The 12,859-nt window shown below is 58.2% G+C and overlaps 2 protein-coding genes across 5 annotated transcripts in view; one reads left to right on the plus strand and one right to left on the minus strand.

The window, feature by feature from the left end:
• ADIPOR2 (adiponectin receptor 2) overlaps positions 1-3,463 on the plus strand; it is a 52,705-nt gene extending 49,242 nt beyond the window's left edge. For all 4 annotated transcript variants that reach the window (XM_079935936.1, XM_079935935.1, XM_079935937.1 and 1 more), the window contains one exon: positions 770-3,463. In XM_079935936.1, the coding sequence (XP_079792062.1) occupies positions 770-898 (129 nt within the window). In that variant the 3' untranslated portion in view covers positions 899-3,463. The remainder of the gene's footprint in view (positions 1-769) is intronic.
• A 4,134-nt stretch (positions 3,464-7,597) lies between these two features.
• CACNA2D4 (calcium voltage-gated channel auxiliary subunit alpha2delta 4) overlaps positions 7,598-12,859 on the minus strand; it is a gene marked incomplete at its 5' end in the record, with an annotated part of 98,433 nt that continues 93,171 nt past the window's right edge. The window contains 7 exons of the mRNA XM_079937530.1: positions 7,598-8,557; positions 9,253-9,347; positions 9,641-9,753; positions 10,984-11,101; positions 11,941-11,961; positions 12,290-12,345; positions 12,612-12,664. Coding sequence (XP_079793656.1) covers positions 8,453-8,557; positions 9,253-9,347; positions 9,641-9,753; positions 10,984-11,101; positions 11,941-11,961; positions 12,290-12,345; positions 12,612-12,664 — 561 coding nt within the window. The 3' untranslated portion in view covers positions 7,598-8,452. The remainder of the gene's footprint in view (positions 8,558-9,252; positions 9,348-9,640; positions 9,754-10,983; positions 11,102-11,940; positions 11,962-12,289; positions 12,346-12,611; positions 12,665-12,859) is intronic.

The raw sequence follows: 12,859 nt of genomic DNA on the forward strand, positions 1-12,859 counted from the left end.
GCTTCCCTTGTTGTGGAGCACAGGCTCTAGGCGTGCGGGCTTTAGTAGTTGCGGCACACGGACTTCAGTAGTTGTGGCGCACGGGCTTCAGTAGTTGTGGCGCGTGGGCTTCAGTAATTGTGGCGTGTGGGCTTCAGTAGTTGTGGCGTGTGGGCTTAGTTGCTCCGCGGCATGTGGGATCTTCCCGGACCAGGACTCAAACCCGTGTCCCCTGCATTGGCAGGTGGATTCTTAACCACTGCACCAGCAGGGAAGTCCCCCTCTACTAGTCTTTTGATGTCGTATCTTCATGTAATTCTGGCGTCTTAGAGCTGAAGGAAACTCTAGCCAGCAGGTATTTTGACCCTCTACCCCATCCTGGAAGTCCCTTTGTTTCCTAGGAGAGCAGCATATAAATGATGTCCTAGTCCATGACAGCAGTGAGGGAAACACCCCTGTGTCTGACTGTCGCCCGCTGCTCGGCATCACGGGGTCCTCAGGGCTTTGTGGCCTGTTGGCAGCACCTGCCCCGAGTCCGCCAAGTCCCCAGTGTCAGGCACGCATGTGTTCATGTCTCGAGCTTAGGGCTGCAGCTTGATTTCTGTGGGGACAGCTGGCCTTCAACTCGGCAGAATGTGATATGCCTGCTGCATGCTCCGAGGTCTGTGGATGCCTGGAATCTGAGCTGTGGCATCCACTCCCGCCCCCTGCTCAGCGTAAATGATCTTCAGGACCTTCTGCCAACGTTTAACAATGTGTCTCTCTCCCCCCACACCCCGCCCTGCTCCAGTTCCACTCCCATCAGCTCTTCCACATCTTCGTGGTGGCCGGCGCTTTCGTTCACTTCCACGGTGTCTCGAACCTCCAGGAGTTCCGCTTCATGATCGGCGGAGGCTGCAGTGAAGAAGATGCACTGTGATACCTGCCGGTGCCCGGGGACTGTGACCCTTAACCAGGGCCTGCGGTGCCTGCAGGCCCCCTCACTGGCCGGTGACGCCAGTACCGGAGGAGCCCCAAACCCTGGCAGCCTCGTGGGCTTTGTGATGCCCCAGGGCTCCAGGTGGTCTGCGACTGGGAAGAGAAAAATAAATCCCACCTCAGAGGTGGAGAAGAGGAGAGACGACCCAAACCCTGCCTTGTTCTTGGGTCTGCTGCGTGAGGGCACTGTGAGACCCGGGCAAGCTGGCTTCTGGTCCGTGTCCTGCTTCTTCGTAGATGTCGGGGCAGTTTAGCTGGGGGCTCATTCTTCTCCCTCCTCTCTCCTGAAAACAGTAACGCAAACCAGTTTCGGTGAACATTTATATCCTATGGGGGGGGGGGTGCTTTTGGGAGAACAAAGAAGTTAATGTAAATAAGATTTCTAACTTACTGTTTAAATAAAAATTTATATAAATGTTTAAAACACAGGGGTAGGGGAGGGAGGGACGATTTTTGTATAGAATGAAACATGCAAGTACCACACACTGTTTCAATTTTGCACAAGCGACGGCAGGATGATCAGGTGACAGCCCCAGAATGTATAATGCCTTGTGCACCAGGGTGCCTTCTGAAGGCTGGCATACCTTGGGCCCTGGTGGGGCAGAGCCTACGGCCCAGCCCGGCAGTCGCATGGCCGCTCTCGCACCTGAGAGCCCTCGGGAGCCCCGAGGTGGACGGGAGCAGCGTGCGTTTTCTCAGTGGAAACAGCGCGTGAAAGGCTAACGGGATGTGTTAGATCAAGGCTCTAGTGACTGTGTCATTAGAGCCGCCTACTTGGGAAGGTCACTTAGGCTGGCAGAGGGGCGGTGGGGGGGGCACTGTTGGCACAGGGGCCCATCGCAGCCCTTCCTGCGTCCTCTTCAACTTGGTGGCGACTCGGCTGGCTGCCAGGGGTGGGGCGGGGGTGAGAGTGTTCCGTGTCCTTGCTGTGGAGCTCTGGACCACCCTGTACGTTTTCCTCCATGAAACTACCCTTCCTCCTCCCGGGAATAAAAATCGACCTTTCCTGGCATCATAGTTCCTGGCATGGAGCCAGCCACAGAGGGATTCCAGGTGCCCCTGACACATTCACGTGGGTGAGAGCGTTTGCCTGTGGTGCTGTCCTGGTGCCCCTGGTGGCAGGTGCATCAGGAAAGCCAGCGGCATGGCCCTAAAGCAGAGCCCACTGCCCCGCCAGCGCCTGAGTGGCCGGCACCCCAGGACCCCACTTCTCAGGGCTAGTGTGGTGGCGAGTCTCACAAGGAAATGCTGTGTTGTTGCCACGGGGTCTGGCCGGATCCTGGAAGCTGTTGAGTCTTTGACGAGCTGCTCGAAGTGAAAAAGGCTGCTCATGCCCCAGAGGTGCCCTGTTAGGGTGTCAGAAGGCGGTAGGGGAGGGTCTGGCTCCCGGAATCCTGACCTGGGCTCATGGGAGGGCCATCAGAATAACCCTTGAGTCCAGTTTCTTACTCTCAGCCAGGATTTCAGGCGGTTAAACTACATCCTCGGGGTGGCGGAGACTAGCAGTGAACATCGAGTCCCCGAGCGTGGGGGTCGGCAGCCTCCAGGGGGTGTTTGGGGGTATGGGAAGGGTCTCCTATTAATTCAGTATGGGGTTTTTCCTTGGTTATACTTTCTCGCCCCTTCCAATCTCCAGCAAAAGCTGGGAGCCAGGAAGAAAGAATCCATTGAAGAACTTGCGAAGAACTTACGAGAGTTTTGATTCTGAGTGAGGTCACTGCCCTGGGTGCCGGGTGGGCTCAGCGAAAGACTCAGTGGGTGAGCTGGTGCCGTGCCGGCAGAAGGACGAGCGGTGTCACTCCCGTGGGGAAGCCCAGCCCAGCAGGACGGGCCCACCTGGGAGGAAGCACACTTCGCTTCATGAAGCAGCAGCACATATCAGAAGCCACACTTGCTCTTCGGTCACGCACCTCGGGGGACAGGGCGTGTGTCTGCACAGCCCTGTGACGCCACCAACAGAAGCGGCAGTCCAGGGCCCAGTCGCCCCACACTGCAAAGGAGGAGCGGAATCTGGCTCAACATAGCACAAACCCTTAGGAAAATGAAGCTGACACCACTCAAGATGTCCTCCAGTAGCAGCCGCCGCTCGCTCTGGGGAGCGTGGCGGCGTGTACGCCCATCCACGGGTGTGTCTGCAGCTCCTACCCCGCCGTTCGCGCACGTCTCAGCTCGCTGAGAACTCTCACAGGTTGGCGCCTGGATGCCTTACTCTCAGCAGGCAGAGGCTTGCTTGCTCTGTGCAGATTTTAATTTTCTTTTTGGGTCCTAGGCTGGTTAGGACCGCTAACAGCTTCATCCTTTCACCATTAAATAGTGGCCTTTTCGGTATTTTCCCCCTTACCGTTTATAAGTTGCTGAAGCCACAAAGCACAATTTTGGGGATCGTAGAGGGTTGGGATTCCAGAAAGGCATTTATGTGATGGTTCCATTCACCATGGGATTTCCCTACTTGCTGTATTGCTCACCTTCTAATAAAAAGAACCAAATGGAATATGAACTTTGTTGTTACTGCCTCAACTTTCCTGTCCATAGCTTTTGGTACTTCTTACTTGAAGCCTGAACTTAGTCACTGAAGCTTAAATTTTCGGAAATGTCCCAGTCTGAGTGCTGAAGACCATTCTGAAAAAGCTCTCCGTGGACTAACTTTTCCACAAGTTAAGATCTTGTGGAATTATTAATAGAATTCTTTGGCCACTAGGGGTAGTTTCTGTACTGAATAGGGTATCTGAGGACATTTAGGGGTGTGTGTACTCAGTTGGGCCACCAGTTGTTTGCAAGTTACACTGTATACTGTCACTTCCACATATAACGTTGAGGGTTTGCGCAAGTTGAAAATTCTCGCAATTTTAGATAGCCTTGTAATTTGTGTATTTTGCGTTTCCATTGAATTTTCTTAATGTGTTATAAGGCAGGCAGGATAGTAATGAGTTAATAAAGATGGTGCAGTTTAAAAAACAAAGTGCTTACGCCCAACTCAGATTTTCCCAGCCTTCATGCTTTCATCATAACTGGGGGTACCAGGTGTAGAATGGAGGGGAGAGCTAGCTCTAAGGGGCAGTTCTTAATTTATTGTTAAAGTTAGAAAAATACTCCCTAAGGAGTGCCTCATGCAGAGGGATCTGTTAAAGGCCTCAATGCCTCATCCCACCGAATGCAGCACCCTCCGAACACGTCTGTGTTGTTTCACTCTTGTTTTATAGGTGAGGAGGCTACAGGGGTAGGTCTGACGCCCATGCCCGCGTTCTTTACACGAAGAAGAACACCGGATTAAAGGGTCTCATGTATATTGACCCGAAGGTTGGGCGTTTGTTAGCCTTTCCATGTAATTCGAGAAAAGAGAGGAAATCCCAACCCCTTTGCCTTAGGTAAGTTTAGTATTTTCAGGGGGATTTCCAGTATTTGGATGAATTCTCACTTTAAATGTAGAAATAACTTGAGGGTTTTTGCGTAGGTCACCCGGGAATGGGAACTGGTGGCATCCTGTTCTTGGTGACAGTCCTCGAGGCCTACAGACACCCCCTGGTTTTCCCTAGTCCTTTGCTGAGCTGGAAGGCTTTCTCAGCCATGTCCGTGGCCTTGGAAAGGAAGTGGATAGGGATGTGTTTGAATCTGGGCCGATGGTTGCTAGCGCTCTGCGGCCTGGAGACGGCTCCAGGTGCCATTGCTTCCGAATCACCCCAGGAATAATCCCTGGTCTCCAGAGGGGTCTGCTCAGCACGGAGCACTGACCCCGGTCCCTGTGTCCCGCTGGAGGGGTTTTCCCACCTTCAGCTGCCTGCCTTGGGGCAAACAAGTCCAGTCCAGCTCTACCTTCTGCAGTGATGGCAGATGTCCAGCCACGCGGGAGGGAAGGCCTCTCACGGCTGCCCTGGCCTGGGGACAGCGCCCGGGCCTGCTGGGACCCAGACCTGCTTTCTCACCTGTGAGCCCAGCTCCCCGAGGTCAGTATCTCTCAGATGAGCCACAGGGATTGGCTAGCGTCTTTGCCAACCTCTTGCTCTCATTCCTCCTCCGTGTTTGCTTCTTTGACTTCGAGAGGTGTCTGCTCCCTTGCCCTCCCAAACCGAAACTCCACGTGGCATTGTGAAGCGGTGGTTGGAGCCTTTTACCTGACAGCAGCACTTCCACTAAAATACACACATTACTAGGCAGGCTTAGGAGTTAGTATATCCCTGCCCTGAGGAAGGCACTGGCAGTACCTTGCGCGCTCGGTCTCCCACGAGGTGACGGTGTTTATAGGAATAGGGATTTCAGGACTCTGTGCCCAGAATCTTGCCATCGACTAAATGGCTTTGGTTTTAACTTTGTTCCTCAGAAATCAGGTGATGGCTCTTTAGCTTGAGCCAGGCTGCCCCCTGCTGTCCTTTGGGGGTGGTTAGAACCATAGTGTATCAAACGGTTTTTGCTTCCGTTGGTTCTGAAAGGGAGTTCAGGCCTTACAGTCCACTCCTGGCCATGCGGAGACGGGGCTGAAGCAGACGAGGCCAGGAGTTACCCAAGCAGTTCCTAAGTTTGGTTTTCATTTATTTAATTTTTACATTAATAAATTATTTATTTTTTTAAGTTTATTTATTTTTGGCTGCATTGGGTCTTCACTGCTGCACACGGGCTTTCTTTAATTGTGGTGAGCGGGGGCTACTCTTCTCTGCCGTGTGCAGGCTTCTCATTGCAGTGGCTTCTCGTTTCAGAGCACAGGCTCTAGGCGCGTGGGCTTTGGTAGTTGTGGCTCACGGGCTCTAGAGCTCAGGCTCAGTAGTTGTGGCGCACGGGCTTATTTGCTCCGCGGCATGTGGGATCTTCTCAGACCAGGGCTTGAACCCATGTCCTGTGCATTGGCAGGCGGATGCTTAACCACTGTGCCACCAGGGAAGTCCCTCATTTTTGGCTGCATTGGGTCTTCGTTGCGGCGCGCAGGCTTTCTCTAGTTGTGGCGAGCCGGGGCTACTCTTCGTTGCGGTGCGTGGGCTTCTCTTTGTGGCGTCTTCTTTTGTTGTGGAGCACGGGCTGTAGCTGCGCAGGCTTCAGTAGTTGTGGCACACGGGCTCAGTAGTTGCAGCGTGAGGGCTCTAGGGCATGCCTAAGCTTGGTTTTTAAATTATGTGGCCGGGACTTCCCTGGTGGTTCAATGGATAAGACTCTGTGTTCCCAATGCAGGGGGCCTTGGTTCGATCCCTGGTCGGGGAACTAGATCCTGCATGCATGCTGCAACTAAGAGTTCGCATGCCACAGCTAAGAAGTCTGCATGCCACCACTAAAGATCCCGTGTGCTGCCACTAAGACCTGGCGCAGCCTAAATAAATAAATAAATATTAAAAAAAGTTACCTGGCCAAGATAGTTGATAAATTTGCCTGAAAAGGCTCTCCTTGGTTGGGTGGGGAATGGGACGCTGTCCTGGAGAGAGGCTGGCGGTCAGGGTCTGGGCTTGTACTGTTGCTGCAGAAGGATGCAGGGTAGCCAGGGGCCCCAGCATGGAGGGGCTGTTGCCACGAGGTCTCTGTGACACCAAGTGGGGAGCTGGGCTGCAGCAGCCAAGGGGGCGGGAGACGGGCCCGCCGCTGCCTCCTCGCCCACCTGCGCCAGGTGGGCACCTGTGACCTCGCCTGTTGTTCTTGACATCCAAATGGTCATTTCTCCAGGCTCTCCGCCACGAAACAGGATGCTCTGATAGATGAGAGTAGGTGACATGTAACTAGTGCTGACTGCAGGCCACACAGTTTCAGGCTCAGTATATGAGCCTCACGTTCACGCCTCACAATACTCTTCCGATAACTTGGAGCCAGGTTTCAGCTCTGAGCCTGGGTTTCCTGTTCTAGGAGCGAATAGGACCCACGGCAGAGGGTGGTTGTACGGGTTGGATGAGTTGGTGCCTGTTACTTCCACGGTGCGTTCAGCTCTCCAAGCACTGTTCTGCCTCGCAAACTGGCTGCTGAGCGAGCCGGCCTTGGCCCTCACCTTCTCTGAGGCTCCAGTTCAGCTGTCACTGGGCCACTGGTGCCCACCTCACAGGTAGATACGGGGAACGTGACAGCAGTGAGAGTAACGTGTCCTCACGTGGAAGGCGCTTCACGAACGTCATCGTGTGTTTGAAGGAGTTGGCGAGGCTGTTTGCTGGTGGGAAGCTTGCACGTGCGAGTGGGGGGGGCTGGGAGGGGGTCCCCAGAGGCCCAGCGCACATGGTCCTTGCTCGTCATGGGGCTGGGCTGGACCTCCTCCTGGGAGGCCGGTTAAACTCAGAGATCGGAGGCCACCCTAGAGTTTCTGCACTGTTCCGCCTTTAGTGTTGCTCCCACAGTGGGGACTGTGGTCCCTGGGGAGCCGGCTCTACGGGGGAGGAAGTCCCGGCACCGAGACCCTGAGGGAGGGGTACCCAGATGTGTCTCCCTTCCCACTGGAGTCCGCTTTGCAAATTGCAGTGTTCCCCAAAGTTCCAACCCCAGGGACAGGTACCCAGATGTGTCTCCCTTTCCACTGGAGTCTGCTTTGCAAATGGCAGTGTTCCCCAAAGTTCCAACCCCAGGGACACAGTCAGGTAGTCTCTCTTGTAGATCAGTGGCCAGAAAAAGGCCAGCCTGGGACCTGGACCTCCTGGGGGCCTGGCGCTCTCAGGAGCCCCCTGACCACGCCACCGTGAAGACCCCTCTTTTTCCTGGGACCCCTCGGCTTGGGTGCAGCTGTCCCTGCCACCTCCCCTGACTTCGCATCCTCTTCCGAGGCAGCAGCTGTATAGCTTATCCTACTGGCTTTTTCTTAGAAGGATGTGAACACTAGGGCTTTGGAAAGATGTTTTTAATAGCAACAGTTTGTGGACATCATGCGTGGCCATGTTCATGTAAAGGACCCTGCCTTTTCTCTGTCTCTCTCTCTCTCCTGTCTCTCTGTCTCTCTCTCACGCACACGCACATACACACACACACACGCACGCACACGCGCGCACACACACACACACACACACACATTTTTTGAGCTGCATCTGGGAGGCTGAGCTGGTCCCCCATCAGGCATCTCACCCTAGGGCAGATGTGTTTCCCGTGGGGCCCGTTCCTGCCCTCCTCTCCTTTCTGCTGTTGGCCTCATTCCTCTCCTCTTTCTCAGTACGTTTAAGTCCTTGGATTCTACTGAAGACCAACCAGATTCATTAGGAAGAGCTGCCCCTTTCTTTGGCTGGGTCTGGACTTCTGGGGAATAGACGGAACAAAACTCTTTTGTCTTGGTCCAAATTGAGTTCACGCTGGACTCCAAAGAGAAGGTAGGAGGGCAGGGAGGCTGCCCATTGAGACGCGGGGTGGACGGTACCAGGCACCCGGAAGATCTCTGGGAGTGATTTCTGGTTCCGTCCAGCAATCTCGGGGGCAGGGGACCATCAGCCCAAGACTGGATGAGCATGGACCTGGGTGAGAACCTAAGTGTAGAGCGCTGGACCCCACTTCAGCTGCTGACTCTTGACAATGTCTCTGGAAGGGTCACCTTGTCAAAACCGGCCGGCCGGAGCAGGTGTCACCGCAGCAGCTGGGGCAGCAGTACCCAGGCACCCAGAGGCAGCAGGAACAGGGGCAGTGAGGCTGAGGTGTCCGAGGTGCCGCCACAGTCCTGGGCATTCTCCTGTGAACCAGAGCATTCACGATGGGGTGACCGCCCCAGGCAGAGGTGGCCGGGGGTCTGGAGAGGGATCGCTGGGGCCAACTAATAGGGGCCAAGGGGCTGGGGAGAGAGGGAAGTTCCAGCAGGCGGAGGGAATACTGCCCCCTTTCTTAGACCCCTGCCTTCTAGGGGAGGGCAGAGGCTGCTCACTCAGCCCCAGAGCTGGACTCGAGCCTTCTCGCTGGCCCCAGCCTTGGAGGGGCTGTGGGCTCATCCTCTTAGAAGGGCTTCAGAGAAGCCCTGGACTCTGGGAGCACCTTGGGTGTGGAGGCAGCCATGTCCAGCAGGGACGGCCCCATGTACAAGGAGCCCAGCTACGTGGTGGGTGCACAGGGCCCGTCACCAGCGGTATTACGTGCCTAACGGTTTCCTCCTACTTGCTTGGACCACGTGGAGCTGAGTGCAGTGAGGGCCGTACGGAGAGGCTGTGTTATGACGCACTGAGGGCCCCGACCCTGGGAGGTGCGGCTCTCCTTGTAAAACACCCCGGGTCCCTCCCGCTGACTTAGTATCAGAATGACACGGGGCCCAGCGTGAATGCACACGTGTGGGTGCCCTCACAGCTGCATCCACGTGTCCAGACGCGCTCACATCTGAAGGGCACAAGCTCAGGGCTGAGGGTTTGGGGGTGGAGCCCCCCCCCCCCCCGCCCCTACCTCTGGATGGAAGGCGTGGCAGGCATCCGGTCGCCGGCGGAGCTTCCGGGAGCGCATCTTGTCACACTTGACCGTGGCGTTATGTGCAGAACTCCCTGTTAAGGTGAACACACCTGCCGACGGAGCTGGTACTGGAGACTCTGGGGGCCGAGCTCTGGAAGAACTGACCTCTGGTGGGACCAGCTGCCTTGGAAGTGGCTTCCGGGGTCAGAAGCAGCACCGGGGCCCCGGGGAGGGGGGAGGACAGGTAGCGATGCTCTTGGGGGAGGGGTGGTGTTGGTGGCAAAAGGGAGGCTGGCCTCTGCCTCTCAAAATCTGAGCCCCTCAGTGTCATGTCCTACCCGCCACCCCTCCCTCGCCCGTACATGCTGGAGGGTCGGGAGGATATATTTGACCTCCGTAGGCTCCTGCAGGACTGGCGGGAAGACGCTGCAGTCACAGGCGGGGTCCGTCACCAGGAGGAGAAGGTTGCTGGAGGGAATCTGTTGCATCACGAACGTCCTGCGGCAGAGAGGTGGCTTGTGGAGGTTCCTGCGGCAGCTGGGCCCTGGGCTTGTAGGGGAGGCTCTTTTGGAGGCGGGTGTGAGGAGGGGCCGGGTCAGCCCGGGGGGGCGGGGGGCAGCCCGGGAACCGTCCCAGCAACCGATGGGCTGCATGGCTTATTTTCCCCACGAGCCTTTGCAGCTGCTCTGCTCCTTTCCTAGCAGATTGGAAGTGAGGAAGCCCAAACATCTGCGGGGGAGGGGACAGGAGCTGCTGTTGACACACATGGGGACAGCAAGTCAGGACTGTCCCAAGCAAACAGGGCTGCGCGGCCGCCCCTGCTCCGGGCGGGGATGCAGTGCTCGCGCCGGGCCGTGAGGTGGTCCCACAGTCCCACACGCCGCCTGGAGGGCAGGGAGCGCAGGTGCAAGCCAGTCGTGGTCCCTCGCTCGGCCAGTGCGTTGGCGACAGCCACCGCTCGGCCTCTGCTATGGGGTGGAGGACTTCCTACATGCACGTGCACACACTCACACGTGGACACGCACATGCATACATACACATGTGCACACAGGCACACGTATATATTTAACCTTCACCGCGCCGTATGAGGTTGGTATTATCCGTGTTTTGCAGGTGGGAAAACTGAAGCCAGAAGCGGGTTAAGTAACGCGCCCGAGGCCACACAGCCCCTCTTAAATCAAGGTCGTCTGCTCTGAGGACTTGGCTTTACCCACACTGCTCGTGTGTCCGCACTGCCAGCCTCTGAGATAAGTGTACAAATAACAATATTCCCGAGAAACTGGCTGCGGTGATGGTAGAATCCCTCCCTCCAGCACAGCCTAGGGGAGACCATAGCCTCGGGGTCAGGACAGAACCTCCTGGGGGGGGGGCGGCCCGGGGTCCAGGTGAGAGTCAGCGGGCCAGCACTTTCAGCCAGGCCTCCCTTCCTCCCTGGTCAGGGCCTGGCGGAGCTGGGGGACCAGCGACCTCCCCTCGGGAGTGGGACCCAGGGATGGAAGTGCCAGGTGCCCCAGCCACTCCCAGGAGCATCCCGGGGCCTCTCAGTCCTCTGTGTGGACGGACGTCTAAGGGAGAGCTGGCGCCCCTTCCTCGAGCCTGCCCTGGCCTCGGGCCGCCTCTCCGTCCCCGGCCAGCCCCGCACTTGGTGCCCTGGGCGCGCGGCCTGTGGTCTCTGCTCTGAGCCCCGCCCGCGGGTATCCCTCCCCCGTCCCGCTCAGCCCCTCTCACTTCTGGCAGCCCCCGCACTCCACGATGCCGTTGGCCCCCCGGATGGCCGTCTCGTGCACGAACGCGGGGTAGGTGGTGTCGCAGGGCTGCAGCACGTCCTGCTTCTTGTGCTTGTGGGCTGCGGGGACACGGAGAGGGCGTGGATTCAGGGGTGCCTCGGCCACAGCTGCGGGGATGGGCTTTGACGCCCCGGGCAGTGCGGTCACCGCGCCAGGAGTGAGACACCCGTCCACTGGCAGGTGGCTCCCGGCCAGGACTTGGGGCCGGGGAGGGGAGTGGCTGCGTGTGGGTGACGCGCTTGGGGACCCTTGGGGATACCCGTCTCTCTCCTCACCATCAGCAGTGACGTCCAGGGGCTGAGAGGAGGGCAGGGGCTGGGGGGGGCCCTGGGAGACGGCAGCCCTTCGTCCTCTCCCCCCTCCCTCCGTGCAGGGGGGAAGCTCCTGGACAAGCCCTGGGTCTGCCCCCGCCCCCTGCCCCCGTGGCTACTTGGAGAGCCAGGCGGGGGCCCTGCGCCCAGCTTCCTGGGCTCCTCAGTGGGGCCTGTGTGGTCCCTCGAGTCGGCCCAGAAAGGACTCAGCTAACCCAGGGCAAAGGCCTGGCAGCCGCCCCGGACGGCCCACGCCCACCCCTGGGGGAGCCCACGTCCACCCCTGGGGGAGCCCACGTCCACCCCTGGGGGAGCAGACCCCACTCGCCCGCGAGGGGCCACGGCCTCGGGACCACGCAGATTTCCTCCTGGCGCTGTAAGCGCTCTCAGACCAGGAGAGGGCTGGGGTGCTGCATTTCCCTGGGGCAGGGCTGCGCTTGCGTGGGATGAGCTCTGGGCTACACCCACACCCCGAAGGAGCAGGGCTGTAAGTTGGGAGGGGCCTTTGGAGTCAGGGGGTCCAGATGGAGGGAGCTTCCCGGGACAGCGCCCAGCCCAGCACCCAGCTCCTTGGCCGCCCTACTTACAGTGATGGAAGACGGCCTTGGCTGCCCAGGACCCGTGCACGGCGTGGGGTGGTGATGATATCAAACAGGTGGTGATGTCACATGTGGGCGTGATGTCACACGGGATGAATGACATCACATGGGATGGATGATGTCACACGAGGTGGATGATGTCACACGGGGTGAATGACGTCACATGGGATGGATGATGTCACGTGGATTGGTGGTACCCGGGATGGTGTGACGTCACACAGGGGTGAGGGAAGGTGATGAGAGAAGCCGACAGGACAGATGTGAGCGGTGGACTCCGGAGCCCCCGCCCCTCCCCCTGAGGTGACGGTTTCCAGGTGGAGGCTGGAACAACACTCACCCTCGGCCCCGCTGTCCCCACGCCAGGAGCCCCAGGCGCTCCACTCCAGCAGGAGCCTGTCAGGCACAAGTGAATCTTGGAGACCTGCTTGCCCTCTCCAGTGGGGCCCCAAGCTGTCTGCCTCTCGCCCCCAGGACACCCTTGTCCCTGCTGAGGGCTCCTGGTGGCAGCGGCATGTAGGAGGGGCGTCCCATACAGGCCTGGCCGGTTCCACCTGGGGACCTCACCCTCCTCCTTTGGGGTCGTGGGGACCTCGGCAGCTCCCCTCAAAGGGCTCCCTCATAAACCACCCCTGCACAAAGCCCCCCCGCCCCTCACTCACAGCAAGAGCTCGTTCACCAGCCACCTGGTAGCAGTCAGGAGGGCAGCGATGGGCTGGGAGGAGAGGGAACACACCGTGAGCCCCAGGGCCCCCTCGCTCTGCACCATCAGAGACCACACCCCGGGGTCTCCCCCGCCCCTTCCCGGCAGCGGGAGCAGCGGGAAGCTGCGGTTTCTGGGGAATTCCTACTGTAGGGCGGACGATGCCTGTCATCACACTGGGTGGCATCTCTGGGGTCCCTGATGATG

This window comes from Stenella coeruleoalba (assembly GCF_951394435.1).
Source record: "Stenella coeruleoalba genome assembly, chromosome: 11".
Classification (NCBI taxonomy): Eukaryota; Metazoa; Chordata; class Mammalia; order Artiodactyla; family Delphinidae; genus Stenella; species Stenella coeruleoalba.